The sequence below is a fragment of the Pollachius pollachius genome (genome assembly GCF_949987615.1).
Source record: "Pollachius pollachius genome assembly, chromosome: 7".
Classification (NCBI taxonomy): domain Eukaryota; kingdom Metazoa; phylum Chordata; class Actinopteri; order Gadiformes; family Gadidae; genus Pollachius; species Pollachius pollachius.
The window spans coordinates 22,299,870-22,316,333 of NC_136940.1; the positions used below are offsets into that span (position 1 = coordinate 22,299,870).

The window sequence follows — 16,464 nt, forward strand, 5'->3', positions numbered from 1 at the left end:
TGTGAGTAGAATGTGTGCATTTTCTAGGCCCACATTGTCATCCCTGTTCTCGCTGGAAAACATAGGAAACGTGACAACCGCAAACACACAATCATGACACACATGTCAGATATGGCTGCAGTTTTATCGGTATAACACATTATATTGTTACTGTCATTAAATTAGTTAAAATGAATACAATTATGTTTTCAACCAAAAATAATGGATCTACTAAATTAACCTATATTAAAACAAAGACAGCAACAACTGTAGTATGTTAAACAAGCACTGAAGCCAGAATCCTCCACTACCCAGGAGGATTCTGGGTAGTGGATTGCAGCAGACGATTCCGGCACTTCCAGGTGTTTCAAAGCTTGCCTGGGCATGACACAAACACCATAGAGAGCATTCCCATCATCGCCACACCAACATCAGTGAAGGGTTTCCATTTTTGTGGCCGATTTTTATGGTTCAACTCATCTGGATTTTTCTTTTGGAGAGCTTATGAGTAGTTTCCATAGCGACAAGATGAGCCTATGTTCTCATTAGGCTTCCAGACAAGGGATGTAAACATGGAATACATCGTCGTGGCAATAGAGGTTTTAATATAGTCAAGGACTAAATGCGATGCAATGCACATATATGATGATGGCATCAAGCTCAATGAACACAGCCCTCAACCTGGTTGTCAAGGAAGAAAGTCAACATTTTAACGTAAATTAAGTTGAAGTTGAATGGAAACAAGTTATGATAAAATAAGGTTTGGCATATAAAATCCATACAAAATGAAAAACAAAGAATGTAAATATAGTTTAATTAGCAATATGACACAAAAAACACACAAAACACATGTGCAATCTCAACAACTGTAATATTCTGGAAAACTCTAAGCTCTATGGTTGTAAGAGGTTGTTGCTGTTCGTCTCCCATCATCACTTCAGTTGTGAAGCATCAAAATAACTAAGTCATGCTTGAGCTTCCCTCGAGGAATATTTGGCTGGCATACACCCATGCTGGTTTCAAGGCCACAAGCACGGAATACATGCTCTATCTGGTCGTTATACCGCTGTTATACTCAACAACCTCTTGCTTCCAGACCACTTCATCGGATCCCTTTCCATCCCATTTTACATCAACTCAAAGTGTGCGCATGACAAAATACACATCCGGCAAACAGATATACACTATGCAGATACTTTGTGTACGGGCAACCAGGTGTCAGCGAACGGAAACCCTCCAGGACAAAGTAACAACATTTCTTTGCATTTTTTATGACAACGCCCCAAAAATACACCTCCAGTTGGGTCAGTGTGTCATGGTGGGCCGGCCCGGGGATCTGAAACCGAGGACCAGGCAAAGGGAGAGGGGGGGCAGCGGTTAAGGGGCCGACGTGATGGAAGATGGGCCGAAGCAGAGCTATTGATGTGGGGAGATGAAGGGGCCGGCTGGGGGACTGGGCTAAATTTAGCTTCATTGAGATGGTAATGTCTGTGGCACATAATAGGTCTGTGTGTGTGTGTGTGTGTCGGTGTGTGTGTTTTTCCACTGTGTACCTGTGTCCGCATGTGCGAGGGTCTGTCTACCCCTGTGTTTTGTGTGTGTTTGTGTGTGTACGTGTGTTTGTGTGTGTGTGTGTGCTCTTGACTCTGTGTGCATGTGTGTGTTGATAAACTTCATTAAAAATGTTTATTTTTAACCGTGATATTTACCTTGCTAAAGAAAGTCTTGGTTCTGATGAACATGAGTTCAGCAGAAGCAGTGCAACAGTCTTTACATTAGGTACATCTGTCAGATTCTTCCTTCATCCTCTCTCCCTCTCCTTCTTTCTCTTACCCACACTCTCACGCTCTCTTTAGTTTGCCTCTCTCCCTCTCCTGCCCCCCCCCCCCTCACTCTCTCTCTCTCTCTCTCTCTCTCTCTCTGCCCAACCCAGATTCCTGCATTTGAATGTTGTCTTCTTCACACTTGTTTCCTAGCAACCAAACCAACGTGCCCCCTATTTTCAGCCCCATGAAGCTGTCACCATAACCCTAGATTTTATGGAATAACCTACATAAATCACCGCAGGGAGCTGAATTATGACTGTTGTCTCGAGACAAACGACAGCGTGTATGGGCACGTTGTTAACCTGCTTTCTACCATAGCGCTGCTTCAGTGCAACAGGTCTGAATTAAAAAACAACTGCAGTCGTTGCTAAGCTGCAAAAAAAATAAGACAAGAGAGACTACTACATTGATGTGGTGAGTTCTGGTGCTTCAATTTTAATATGTTATGCAATATTATGTTTTTGATATACTTTGTATCATAAAATCTATTTTCTTAAGAATTATGTGTTCTGGGTGTATTATTCGTTTGCGCAGGAGTTATACAATGAAATAAAACTGCAAACAGGATAATCAACGTGTCTAGGCCAACTTTCATTTTATATGCAACATGACAGTTTATCTAGAACTAAACATGCCCCCGTATGCATCACCTATAGTAAAGATGATACATACGGGGGCATGTGTAGATGGTAGGTAAAGAGGGATGCAGATGGTTGAGCGATTATCACCATCTTGTGGTAGATCATAATTACTACACTAGTAAAACAGATTTGATTAACTGTTGTACACCAGTTAAACAAATTGGACAAAATATTACATTTTATAGATATAGATTCATCTTTATCTTGACGCTCTATGACATTTTAACTCTCTGAGTTGTCGCTTAGAAAGCCGTCATTCACCACCTGAAGATGATTCAAAACTCCAACTTCATACTACATCATTCACATCAAATAAAATAAGTTGCATTCCACCTTAAGGAGGCATCTGCGATGTCAAGTAAGATAGGGGAGGGGGGGGGGGGGGGGGGGGGGCAGGTCTCACTGAACTGTAATGACGGTGAGCTGGCAGTTTATTTATATATGTTTTAAATTGAACAATCCAACTGAGTGTCCAAGCAATCATATGTCTCTGTGTGGTGGTGAATGGAATGTGAGAGATCTCTCCGGCCGCAGAGCAGATCCATACCGACCATAAATCCCCTTCTCCGCTGGCCCTCTAGGGTGGTCGGGTTAGTGGAAATATATGCTTCGGTCTGGTTGGTCCCAGTCTTAATCTCCCCGTAATTGAAGACTTTGAATCCAGATGAACAACTATTAATGGCCAAATGTCTTTAGTGACTTATTGACACAATTATCAGTAGGCCTAGTTAAAAAAATAAATGGGAAACTTCTGTGCAGTCTGCAGTCATTCTTATACAAAGAAAACCTTCCATGCCACAACATTTCATGTTTAAATAGTTGCTTTTACAGACCCTTCTGAACCCCATCATGAGGAGCTTTAAATGTTAACACCTAAGCAACTTTAATGACAAAACGGCTGTCTTTGAGAATTTGCACTCCCAGCATTTTGAGACGGCTCCTACTATTCGGAACTTACTGACAAAGACCCTGTCTGGAGCGGGATGGTATGGGATTAATGAAAGTGTGAACGACAGCGACGTTTATCACCAGACTCCATTCATTTGTGGAGCGCAGAGGGCAGGCAGGGCTGGTTGACGGGCAGTTTGGATGAGCGATGTGACATGGATGGCTGCAGAGCCATCACGACTCTCAAACAGAGTTATATTGACGGTTTGAACTGGCGGACTGCTGCCGTCTACATGGAGCCGGTGCTGTATTCTACCTTCTGCTTTATTTACATCTGTAACTTTTTGCCTAATGTAAAGCACTTTGGATTGTGTTAGGTAAAACTTGTCTATTCACCTCCCTTTGCTAATAATCCCCTCCTCTTCAGGAGTAACACAAATGAATCGGTCAGTGGTAATTGGCTGTAAGCCGTGAACATAAGCCAATGAGACCTCAACAATAACAGAAATTACAGTTGCAGTCTCAATGTCTTAATGGGGATCAATTCCGAGGCAACATGGGAATGTGCACTAACACATGCATATATGAATGTGGTTTACAGAAACAGACACAAGAGGCATTAAGAGATCTTTGTCAGCTTACTGAGCGCATGCTAGCAGCAGATGGGCTAGGTCCTTGGAGCCTGTGGGTTCCATCTACATGCCAATCACTAATAGCTTCCAAAGAAGCAGCTGCTCTTATTTGGAAAACAAATTGAAACCCAAGAGGAATAATGCTGAAAGGATAGCTTTGGGGCGTTTCAACATGGGCCCTATTTTCATTAAATTCGGGCAAAGTCAATAATCCGGACAAAGTGACTAACTGGAACCAAATTGGTCCAGTATTGAGAGGGAGTGCTTCAGCTATTGTTGCCGACTGCAATGTAACCTTATGGGCAACAACTCCCAATCAATGTACGGCCTCTCAAAATGCTGTTTTTTAGTCACAGCAGGCCCAGATTGTTATTACCAGTGTCTGGAAACATTATGGAAAGGATCCCTACAGAGAAATAGTTTTGTATTTTTTGCCTTTTGCTTGCTCCAGTCTTTTTCTTTATTTTGTCCAAGAAAGAATCACTCAAGGAATTATCTCTGAAACTCTGAAATCTCGCGGACAAAGAGACAGGCAGGCAGGCAGGCAGGCAGGCAGGCAGGCAGGCAGGCAGACAGACAGACAGACAGACAGACAGACAGACAGACAGACAGACAGAGCGAGTGCTCATCTCTTGTAAGCAAAGCTCCTAAGCAGATCCTTAAGGCTCCACTAGGTGTCATGAAAGCGGTGTTTCTCCGCTGTCTGCTTGCTTCCAGAGCGGCTACACCCTGTTTATCAACTGGCCTCTTCCTTAGGAGAAAAATCATCACAGAGGCAACATAGTCGGCTACCTCCTGCCTAATGGATTATCAACAAAAGTGAATATGTGGCAGAAGAAAAAAAAATGCTATAAATGTTTTGCTGCTTTCATCTGCAACAGACAGCGCTCGCTACAATTGAATTGGCTCTTTGTGAGGTACTTGCAACTTTATCAGTGTAAGGTACTAACCACCTTGTTGTGTATGATGTAAACATGCAGCACGTATGAAAGGAAACCAACAAGACCCAATTTAGATAGAGCTAGGCCTCCCAAAATCCATTTGACTTAAAAGGCTGTGGCTGAAAGACATCCTGTTGCACTACAAAGGCTCTAGACAGCCCTGCATGCCGACAACATGAAGCTTGCCTTCAGCCACAGTGCAACACAGGGATCTTTGATATTCAAATCTGAAGCTTTGAATCTAGAGGAGGGGGCCCTCATTCCACAAGCCATAAAATGTTCTGTGTACGTCAACCACTCAATTATATACGTTTGGCTAAACTTTGAGCTATAGCCACCCTGAGAGTAACCTGGTATCTCAATGGATGATGTGAGCTGTGTAAGTGGGGTTATAGGAGGCATTAAGTAAAGGCTTTCCAGTGGATGGGTGTGTTAAAGAGGTGTGTGTGTGTGTGTGTGTGTGTGTGTGTGTGTGTGTGTGTGTGTGTGTGTGTGTGTGTGTGTGTGTGTGTGTGCAGCTGAGTGTAAGTGTGTGTGTGTGTGTGTTTGTTTATGTGTGTGTATGCAGCTGAGCGTAAGTGTGTGTGTGTGTATGTGTTTGTGTGTGCGTGTGTGCGCACGTGCATGCGTATATGTGTGCGTGCGTTGGTGCGTGTGCATGTGTATGCAGCTTAGCGTAAGTGTGTGTGCAAAGGACCAACAGGTGGCACAGTTTCCTAGGCTAAATGGTTTTAAATGACAGGTCGGGGATGGAGCTTGTTAGCCGGCCCCATGTCACGGTGTTCTCTGCTTCTGGTGGGGGACCAGCCAGCGTAGGATGAAGAGAAGCAGCCGACTGTACTCAAATAATCCATTAACCACACGGCTATGTGTTTTATAAGAGCCTTCCTCCTCAATGTCATTCAAGAAAGGAGAAGTAAACAAAAGAGTTGCATAAATGTTTGTCAGATCCGTGCAAATTAAAAGGAGTTATACATAATGAATAAATGGTGAGTCTGCATAGTATTGCAAATCTTCCCTGTTGCATTGTCCAGTGAGTGATGGTGTCATCTCAAGCCAACAGATGGATTCAGGGAAAGAAGTCCTCCATCACTCACTCTGTCTGAAACCTAATTTTAAGATTCAGCTGGCAGCAAGTTGGTAGTCAATAAATCTTTGGTGCTAAATATTTAAAGACAGACTTAAGTGATCTGTTGCTATGTGTGTGTGTGTGTGTGTGTGTGTGTGTGTGTGTGTGTGTGTATGTGTATGTGTATGTGTGTGTGCGTTTGTACATATGTGCAAGTCTGTGTTGTATGAATGTACAGTATATGTAAATGCATGTATAGTGTATGCGAGTGAGTTTATGCATCTGCTCTGTGTGTGCGTGGGTACGTGCGTGTGTGTGTGTGTGTGTGTGTGTGTGTGTGTGTGTGTGTGTGTGTGTGTGTGTGTGTGTGTGTGTGTGTGTGTGTGTGTGTGTGTGTGTGTGCCTTCAGTGCAGGTGCATTAGGGACAAGGGGACCATGCTGACATGTGGTGTTGGATGGGAGGAACACAAGCTATATTTCACATTGCAACAACGCCCACGACCCCTTCCAGGAGCGGCTGCTTATAGACACCGCTGGGACCAGAGTGCCATTGACAACACATGGTAGTAACTGGAGGCAGTGTACCATAGACAACACATGGTAGAAACTGGAGGCAGTGTACCATAGACAACACATGGTAGAAACTGGAGGCAGTGCACCATAGACAACACATGGTAGTAACTGGAGGCAGTGTACCATAGACAACACATGGTAGAAACTGGAGGCAGTGCACCATAGACAACACATGGTAGTAACTGGAGGCAGTGCACCATAGACAACACATGGTAGTAACTGGAGGCAGTGCACCATAGACAACACATGGTAGTAACTGGAGGCAGTGCACCATAGACAACACATGGTAGTAACTGGAGGCAGTGCACCATAGACAACACATGGTAGTAACTGGAGGCAGTGCACCATAGACAACACATGGAAGTCACATTTAAAGCTGTGGAACACTGGACTTGGAGACCAGGGGACAGGTTGGGGCCCTTCATGGTTAGGGTAAATATAGACCACTAAGGAGGGTCATACGCTTATTGTATATATCATAGATGGTATCATAAGTATGCAACAATACATCCAATCGATTTTGATTCTATTGAGTGTAAAATTTGTACAAGCACCGAATGAATTGAAACAGAACGGATGACAGGTAACTTGATTGATTGCATACCAAAATAAATGTTATCAAGAGTTCTCTTTAATGCGGTCGTTCACGCAATCTCCCTTCATCGCTTGGATAACATCTGTCGGTTCTACTCCCACAATCGTCTTGATCTACACCGGGACTTGGCACCCGTCCCCCAGAGCAAAGGAATACCTCAACCGAACTACAATTCTAACACTGATTAGACAGAGTCATTTAATCTGCGTCATTTGGATCCTAACGGCCTTGCCAGAACAATAATAAACCCAGCGGGGTACAGTGTACCAGACATCTCTCTTTGCAACTCACTCACTTCCCTTTTGTGATGTTATGAAGAGTGGCAGTTTGCAGGTACGGAGGGATAGATTAGATTCACGTGAGCGTCGGGATTCCTTGCCTCGGCAATACTTTGTCAGGTGAACAGAATGTAAACCAGAAAGAGGCTAGTGTAATCTTAGTGAAGACATCAACAGTACGCTCCTGTTGAGGCCCCCCTAGGTAATCGACCAATAGCTGATTTTCATCAGCTGTGTTCTGTTCTGCTTTGGTATACATTTCAATGGATAACACTGATGGACGTGTAGAGCCTGATTGATGTGCAGAGCCTGATTGACGTGTAGAGCCTGATTGACTCGGGTTTAACATTGGGGTCGGCCCAACGTTCAACCCACACATACAACAACACCAAAGATAAAATCACAAGAAAAACTTTGCAGTGGTTTATCTTTTTTTTTTGCAGAATCTCAACACATATCGTAGTGGCACTCAAAACTCTTTGTAGCATCTTATCGGGAGGTCCCTGTCGATTCCCGCCTGAGCAGTTTGTGACATGCTGCTATTGAGATGTATGTGTGTGTGTGTGTGTGTGTGTGTGTGTGTGTGTGTGTGTGTGTGTGTGTGTGTGTGTGTGTGTGTGTGTGTGTGGGGGGGGGGGGGGGGGGGGGGGGGGTTGGGTTGCAGGTGCAGGGAAGTGTTGTGTATTACTAGGGTACCGTACAACCCCCGTCAGGGAATTACTTGGGAGTCACAAACACACAAACACCTGTCGGGATTGGTGCAAGAACACGCGTTTCAAATCGTACTGACCTTCTGAGCTGAGAAGGAAAAGGAGAGAACGTCATTGGTGACCCCTCTCCCCTCATTAGTATCGCTGCTTCTACAGATACCCTTCTCATCTCAGACTCCCCCCCTCTCTCTCCCTCTCCCCACTGCTCACATCTATCTCTTCCCCCATCATTCCCCATCTATATCGCTACCGTCCTAGGGGATGTGGAATACATGCACTAGGGAATGTGTCATATATAGATACCTAGGAGATGGTTTCTGTAGACGATCTTAGGCTAGATATTTTTTTATGACTCATGTTTTTATGATTGTTTATCTGACGCTATTGTGATGTGTATAAATGTGCTGTGCTGTGCCACAAGTGGCCTATTGGAGGGCATTAAAGTTTTCCAAACCTAGGTTTGTAAGCTCTCTCTCTCTCTCTCTCTCTCTCTCTCTCTCTCTCTCTCTCTCTCTCTCTCTCCCTCTATCTCTCTCTCCCCCTCCCTCTCCCCCCCCCTCTCTCTCTCTCTCTCTCTCACTCTCTCTACCCCCACTCCCTTTCTACCCATATCCCTCTCTCTCGCTCTATTCTCTACCGGTCTCCCTCGCCCTCTCCCCCCCCCCCTCTCTCTCTCTCACTCTCTCATTCTCTCTCTCTCTCTCCCCCCCCCCCTCTCTCTCTCTCTCTCTCTCTCTCTCTCTCTCTCTCTACCTCTCTCCCTACCACTCTCGCCCAGCAACTCCACTCTGTGTGCATGGGGTGACAGGCACACAGTGTGTGGATGAGAATGGCTTTTCAGCGTGTCACCATTAATAATTCACTCGTGACAAACAGCTCTGACATTTAAACTGCCCGGGTGTCACCGGGACACTGACGAGGAGACATTAAGGAAACTAAGGAGAACCATAGGCAGAACGTCTGAGGGCCCTCACCCTCCCTATCGCTCTACATTTCTCCCCTTTCCTCCCTCTAAACCCTTCCCAAATATATAAGTCCCTCTCTTTTCTCTCCCTACCTCCAATCTCTCTCTCCCTCTACCCCCTCAATCTCTCTCTCCCTCCCCCCATCTCTCTCTCTCTCCCTCTAGCCCCCCCGATCTCTCTCCCTATAATCTCCCTCTCTCTCTCTCTCTCTCTATCCCCCATCTCTCTCTCTCCCCCCCGGCTCTCTCTCTCCCTCTCCCTCTTTCTCTCAATCCCGTGGATTGATTCAGGTAAAAGGGGGCAAGCCTGAGTGCCTTAACCACTTGGTCCTAAGAAAACATTGACGATGGAATCAAAACTGTCTGCAATGGCATTTTCAAAGCCTTTCTATTGACTTCAAATTGATCTGAAGGTTGAGCAGGTCTCTACCCAGGGGGATGCGCCGTGGCGTTTCAAACAGAGATGCAATCTAATTGAGTGAAAACAACAACAACAACAACAAAGTCTCTCAACGTTCATCCTGCCAACGTCACTGTCTGGTTCCTCATTGCTATTATTTGGGGGATGTGACCGGGAGTTGCCATTCTGCCCGCCGAGATTAACCAGCCTTACAATTCCACACCCAGATGATGAACACGGCCAATAAGATAAGACGAATTTTCATATTTTCATTTTGTTTTGTGAATAAATTAAGATAACTCTCTGGGTGTGTGTGTGTGTGTGTGTGTGTGTGTGGGCGTGTGCGGGTCTGATGGGAGAGAGCGGGGGAGCAACAGGTAGGACATCGCTAGCGTGCGACGGCCTTCGAGCACCAGCCACCCTCCGGAGGTTATGCTCTGCCTGGGCAGGAGGAGGAGACACTAAGATGAGCAGACAGGTCGGAGCCAGGGGCGCTTTCACTCCTCGCTCCTTCGCATTCGCCTCTTCTGCTCCAGTGTAACTAAGCGTTTCATAAGTGAGGGAGGGAGGTAAAGGAAATAATGACGTTTACGATGTATGATGAATCATCCGTTACTTCATTAGAAATCTCGGACCTTAATAAATTAGCTTGACTTGACTGATATGGTGGGTATAAAATAAGGACAGCGGGTTGGATTATATGTGTGTGTTGATCTATTTATACATAATAAAATACAAATAGTATATTTATATATCTGTATAATGGATCAGCCTCTTCTTTAAGACATAAATCATCACAGTGGCAACATAGTCAGCTACCTCCCGCCGAATGTATTATGAACAAAAATGTGGCAAAATATGTGGTAAAAATAAAATAAATCTGTAAATCTGATTTAAAGATATGTATAATAACATTACCATAAACAAATAGGATGGTAAAGAATATAAATAATAATTCATCTATATAGATATGGACCCACTATATAATTCCCTCCATAAACATCATGCCCTGACGATAGATCACGTTTGCAGTTTGATCCACCGCGGTACAGGCAGATAAATAATCGCCTTTACTTTGCGCCTGATGGGTAAGAAATCTCAGAAGTGACATAACTGCACACCGGCATTTCTTCCCTGGTTAACTGCAGTCAAGAGGGTTGGTTGTGCCTGGGGCCCCCTTAGCTCTACCGAGGCCCCCCAACAGACTGTGGCCTCAGCTCCGCTTCTGATCACAAAGAATGAGGATCACGCGCTTTCTTTGAGACGCACATCTGGTGCGATGTCTATATGCCCACGCTGGTCACACACAGAGACACTCTGATACACAGACACACACATGTGTACGCGCGCACACACACACATGCATACACACAAACGTATGTATTTGTACACGCTCACACACAGACACACACACATACAAATGTTCACACACACACAAACACACACACGTATGTATATGTACACGCACACACACAGACACACAAACATACAAATGTACACACACACGCACACACACGTATGTACACGCACACACACACACACACATACACATAAACACACACACATACAGAGTCAAACACACACACACATCAAAAACATTGAGTAGGCAGTGTTTACACTGCCTGGTCAATGTTTTATTTTTTTGACCACAGGGCCCGCCTCCAAACCTGAAGAATACATCAACAGTGTGGTATCAAATGAATTGTTGATTTGACATTCTTCAATATTTCTTCCTTCATTGTGGCCGCGTGTCTGTGTGTGTGGAGGTGTGTGTGTGTGTGTGTGTGTGTGTGTGTGTGTGTGTGTGTGTGTGTGTGTGTGTGTGTGTGTGTGCGTGTGTGTGTGTGTGTGTGTGTGTGTGTTCTATATCAACATGAGGTCCCGCGACCATGACGACCGGGAGATGTGTGTGTTTGGTCTTGAAACCTTAGATTAATCATTCATGGGACTGGGATCAGCAGTATGACTGCTGAATAGAACCATATCAAACCTAATGAGCTTCACGCGCATTCTTCATTCTTAAACAAACAAACACACACACACACACACACACACACACACACACACACACACACACACACATATACACACATTGGGTGCTTTCATTAACCAACGTTTTCACCCAGCATTAGCTGAGAAAATTCAAGCATGCTATTCTGGCTACCTCGGAGTATAGCTAAACAGATATTAGGCTACATGTATTGCTTATACTGTGAATGTAATGTGTGCTACTGCGTCGTTTTTACTACAGCATGTTCAACAGGTGGTATTTCAACTCATTTTATCTTCCCTCTCTGCTGGTAACACGCAGCGCTACTGCTGTGACTCAGTGATTAGGGCCGGCTTAGCTCAGGAGGTAGAGCAGTTGTAACCGAAAGGTTGCTAGTTCGATCCCCAGCTCCTCCTAGGTGAGTGTTGATGTGTCCCTGAGCAAGACACTTAACCCTAACTGCTCCTGACGAGCTGGCTGTCGCCTTGCATTGTTGACTCTGCCGTTGGTGTGTCATGTGTGTATGTGTGTATTAACCGATGTAAGTCGCTTTGGATGAAAGCGTCTGCCAAATGCCCTAATTGGTTAGGTGTTTTTTTCTTGACTTGGGAATGAACAAATATGTGAGCCGGGGACTTGGGCAGACACCCTTACATTTTTTTTTTTTTTTATCTTTCCACACAGTCTCGGTGGCCTAAACAGTTTTTCCATGTTCCTCACCTCACCCAACCTCACCTATCTTGAAAAATATGCTGTATCACTTCAAATGTGGGCGAATGTTTGCGACCATGTTGGATTCATGTCAGTTGTCTCAGTATCCAAGGTTGTTATTCTCAGGAAAATAGAATCCTGAATAACCGTTTCTATAGACAACGATGATTCAAATCTGTGTGTTTTCAGTGTATAATGACATGATATATAAAGCAGGATGAAGTGAAGGAAGTATTGACATAGTCTGGCTACGAATCTGTTATTTGTCCAGCTGAAGAGAAATACATACATGTCCCCCTCAAAGGCTTAGGGTCAAGGTCTTACTCCCACATTGACCACTGTCAAAGGGCAACCTTTTATTTTTGGGATGAATACTGAACTGCTGATAAATAATAAAGATCATACTCCGCAAAAATACAACTTCATTCTTGCTACTTGCTTTTGTATCATCACACACAACACGTGGGACATTAGTGCAACCACAGATCGTGTATAGGGATTGAGACATACTCTCTCACACAAACAACACACACAATCACACACGCTGTTGGTAGTGGATGTCGACCAGGGCTGATTCATAAATCACTTTGGGATCAAACTTCCCAGCCCCTTTTGGAAATAGCTTCAGTGCTGATGCCAGGAAGTCTTGCCAAATTTCCGAGGTGTGCACGACTCAACTCTAGCCTAATGACTCATATATTTAGCATATGGTACTTTTAGTCCATACACAAACACATACCCCCACACACATACACAAACAGGCTGAACATGCTCACACAGGCGCACGCACACACACACACACACACACACACACACACACACACACACACACACACACACACACACACGTTGAACATTTTAGTCAGCAGTGGTCTATACAAGTCTGGAACGTGTCGACATGCCGGCGATGTCTCCCTCGAGCACTGAAATGCCAGATCAATGTGTTTGTGTGATTACTGTCATTACCAGCACGTTAGGCCATTTCTAAGTACTGTCATTTCATCAAGGCCTTCCGAGAAGCCGGCCTTTACCAGGGTCGCCCAAGTCCTTGACACGACACACACTCCCACAGATAAGTACAACAGCACCCATGGACACCTGGACCGGCCAGAATGCACACAATGTGATAGCTAGTGCTCCAACAAACAGACACACACACACACACACACACACACACACACACACACACACACACACACACACACAGTCCATACTAAATAATCATTATTAATTATTGTGCTGATTCACCTTTTTCATTATGGCTGGCCCATATGGCTAAATAATTTGTCACCTACTAGCTTAAAAAAACATCTAATTTTTCCCAGGGGGGAAAAACAGCTTACTTGATTTTTTTTTTTTATTGCTCTCTACATGTTAGGTGGCTATTTATGGTGCTAACACATCTTGACTTTCCAATAAGGGTCCACCTACATTGAGCCCGAGCAGTCATCCCGTTAGTGATGTCTAGTTAATGAGATTAGGCAGAGGGGGGCACAGGGATGCTAGCTATGACCAATCATCGCTACAGGCGTCCTGATGCTAATCAACCAGATTTACTGCCATGAAATTGACCCGTACAATAAATAATAACGGTTCTCATTGGAAAAATCCAACAGTTTAGATATGATTGCAAAGGTGGTTTATCAGGGGCTTTAGATAGACAAAGCCAGAACCCAGCTGGTCTAAAGCATTTGTTTAAAAAAAGAACCAACGTGTGCTCATTGGCTTCCAAATTTTAACTAAATAATATGAAATATCAGTGGATTGGAACACAGTGCAAAAAGGAAATTGAGAAACTACCGGAAACAAAAGCCTTAATTACAGCAGACGTATCATCTTCACAATATCTGCCCAATATAGTCTGTTCATCCTTTTTCTGTCTCCTTCAATTTCATCCTCTTTCTGCTTCCCTCATTCCTCATTCCCCCCCCCCCCCCGATTACACCCCCCTACCCTCCCACTTCCTTCCGGCCCACCCTCCTCTTTCTCCTCTTCCTCTCTGTTTAAAGCCAGGGACCCAGCATGGAGGGGGGGATCAGATGCCTGAGGAGAGGAGGGGGAGGTGCTCGGAAGGGGGCCAGCACCACCACTGGTGACGTCCGTCCGTCTCCCCCCCCCCCCCCATTCACAGGTGGATTGAGGCAGGGGCATGTCCTTCGTAATCAGCCCCCCCTTTCTACTGCACCGTGGGGGGGTATAGGTGCGGGCAATTAACACACACACACACACACACACACACGCACACACACACACACTCACACACTCACACAAACACACACACAAACATATTTGCAAGGTCCACATCATTCAATTAACACATTTATGCTTGCAGACACACACACACACAAGTCTGGGCACACATGCACACACACAACCATACACAATTCCCATTATGTGGACAACGAGTAACACAATAAGCAAGTATAAAATGTGCATCCGCACAAAGGTTACTGCTCATCATTAAAACATGGCTGTTCGATCAATATCGTGATTGAAAGAAAAACAAACAAGTGATAGGAGTACTGCTTCATACGAGCAGCTCTACCGTGGGGTCACATTAACTCTGCCGAGTTAATGACGCATGACCGATTAAGATGTGATGGAGAAGGAGATAGGCAGGGTTTAAATCCTCCCAGTTGCTTTGTCTTGTTTGTAATGATTAACCATCCGCACACGGGGACCTACAGGGAGGCAGGAATCAAAACAAAGGCATCCTAAACAATGAAGAATCCAACGTGAAATTCCCACGATGCGAGGAGAAACCATGCTGCACAGAGAGAGCCAACGGTTCTTAAATCGGCTTTTTCTTTTGACCATCTCAATAGTATTTTGTTATACCAAAGTTCAACAGAAACACCCACTGTCTTATTGTGTGGCTGCCATTCACGAGGACTAAGTGGATTCTGTCGCATCCATCCTCAACGTTTTCCTCTGTGGGCTCAAATGTTCCTGCCTCATGAAAAAGGTTTTTTTTTACCTTGTACGCTACCCAATTTCCTCAGGGATGAATAAAGAATCACATTTTCTGATAAAATGCTAAGAAAATCAGGGTAAAAAGCTTCCCCCTAAAAACCATGCATGACATACTCACTCCCACTCCTTGCGGCGGGCTTGCGGCGTGCTGTGTATTTTATGCGCCTGGTGAGCCTTCACGATGTCCCTCTGCTCTATCAGTCCCCCGCGCCGCCTGTTGTTCATGTTGGGGCTGACGGCCATGTCCCCGTCACCGCCCTCGAAACACGGCGCCACGTCCAGGGACAGGCCGTGGCGGTTCAGGATGAGCGAGGACGGCGGCGCCAGGCTGGCCATGTGGGGGAGGTAGAGCGTGTCATAGCTGGCCGAGAGGCTCTGGGGCCCCAGAAGCATTTGGGAGCCCCGCGACGGGTCCGGTCCCCCGGCTAGTCCCGCGCGATGCTTCTGCCAGCCCTCGGCGTCCTCCGGGGGGGGGTGGAGGAGGTATTGTATGGGGGTGCTGCTGCCGCACACAACCATCCCCATCCCCGACCCCGGACCCCCATCGCCGTCCAAAGACGCATCTTCTTCACGGCACCTCGGTGGTCCTCCCGGGGTGTGGTGGTGGTAGTGGTCCCCCGTCAGAGACTCGGAGCTGACGGAGCAGGAGCCAGGATCCAACATGGTGGAGAGACGTCCAGAGGGCTCAGCATAGTGCTGAGGACGGGGACAGATAGGGGGAAGAAGAAGAAGAAGAAGAAGAAGAAGAAGAAGAAGAAGAAGAAGAAGAAGAAAAACAGGGTAATTAAGTAGAAGAAGAAGAAACATTACCAAAATCAATCATCATCCATCCACATTGTAATCTAGTAATCGGATAAATTGTGGATTAATGTCGTCATCACGCTGACTCTCTCCCTGCTATTTGAAGGCAATCCTCCACCCCGGACATGTTGTTCCCAAGACTCATGATCTCGCAACGCCCAAGCTTCACGGCTGCATTAGTCCCGAAGACGTAGGTATTCAGTCACTCGCAGCCAGAGTGAGAAGCTGTGAGTATATTTTTCAAAAGCCTAAATGTGTGGCAGCCTTAATGTAACCATTCATTTGTTCAGCAGAGCTTCAGAAGCAATTGCCAGTGGCCCAACAGTTTTCTCGCTCCCTCTCTATCCTCAGTCAATTTTATTACAGAGTTGGGTTGAATCTCTCTCTCTAGACGGCAAAACCAATTAGATAAGCGCAAATGCTTTGCTCAAAACAAGTCATCATTAACCGTCGCTAGTGTTATCCTTGATGGCATAATTAGAGAGGAGGGGG

General features: G+C 45.4%; 1 protein-coding gene across 1 annotated transcript in view; it reads right to left on the reverse strand.

The window, feature by feature from the left end:
* Positions 1-15,834, reverse strand: part of cacna1ea (calcium channel, voltage-dependent, R type, alpha 1E subunit a) — a gene marked incomplete at both ends in the record, with an annotated part of 81,696 nt that extends 65,862 nt beyond the window's left edge. Inside the window, 1 exon segment of the mRNA XM_079740055.1 lies at positions 15,290-15,834. Coding sequence (XP_079596181.1) covers positions 15,290-15,834 — 545 coding nt within the window.
* Positions 15,835-16,464: the final 630 nt, after the last annotated feature.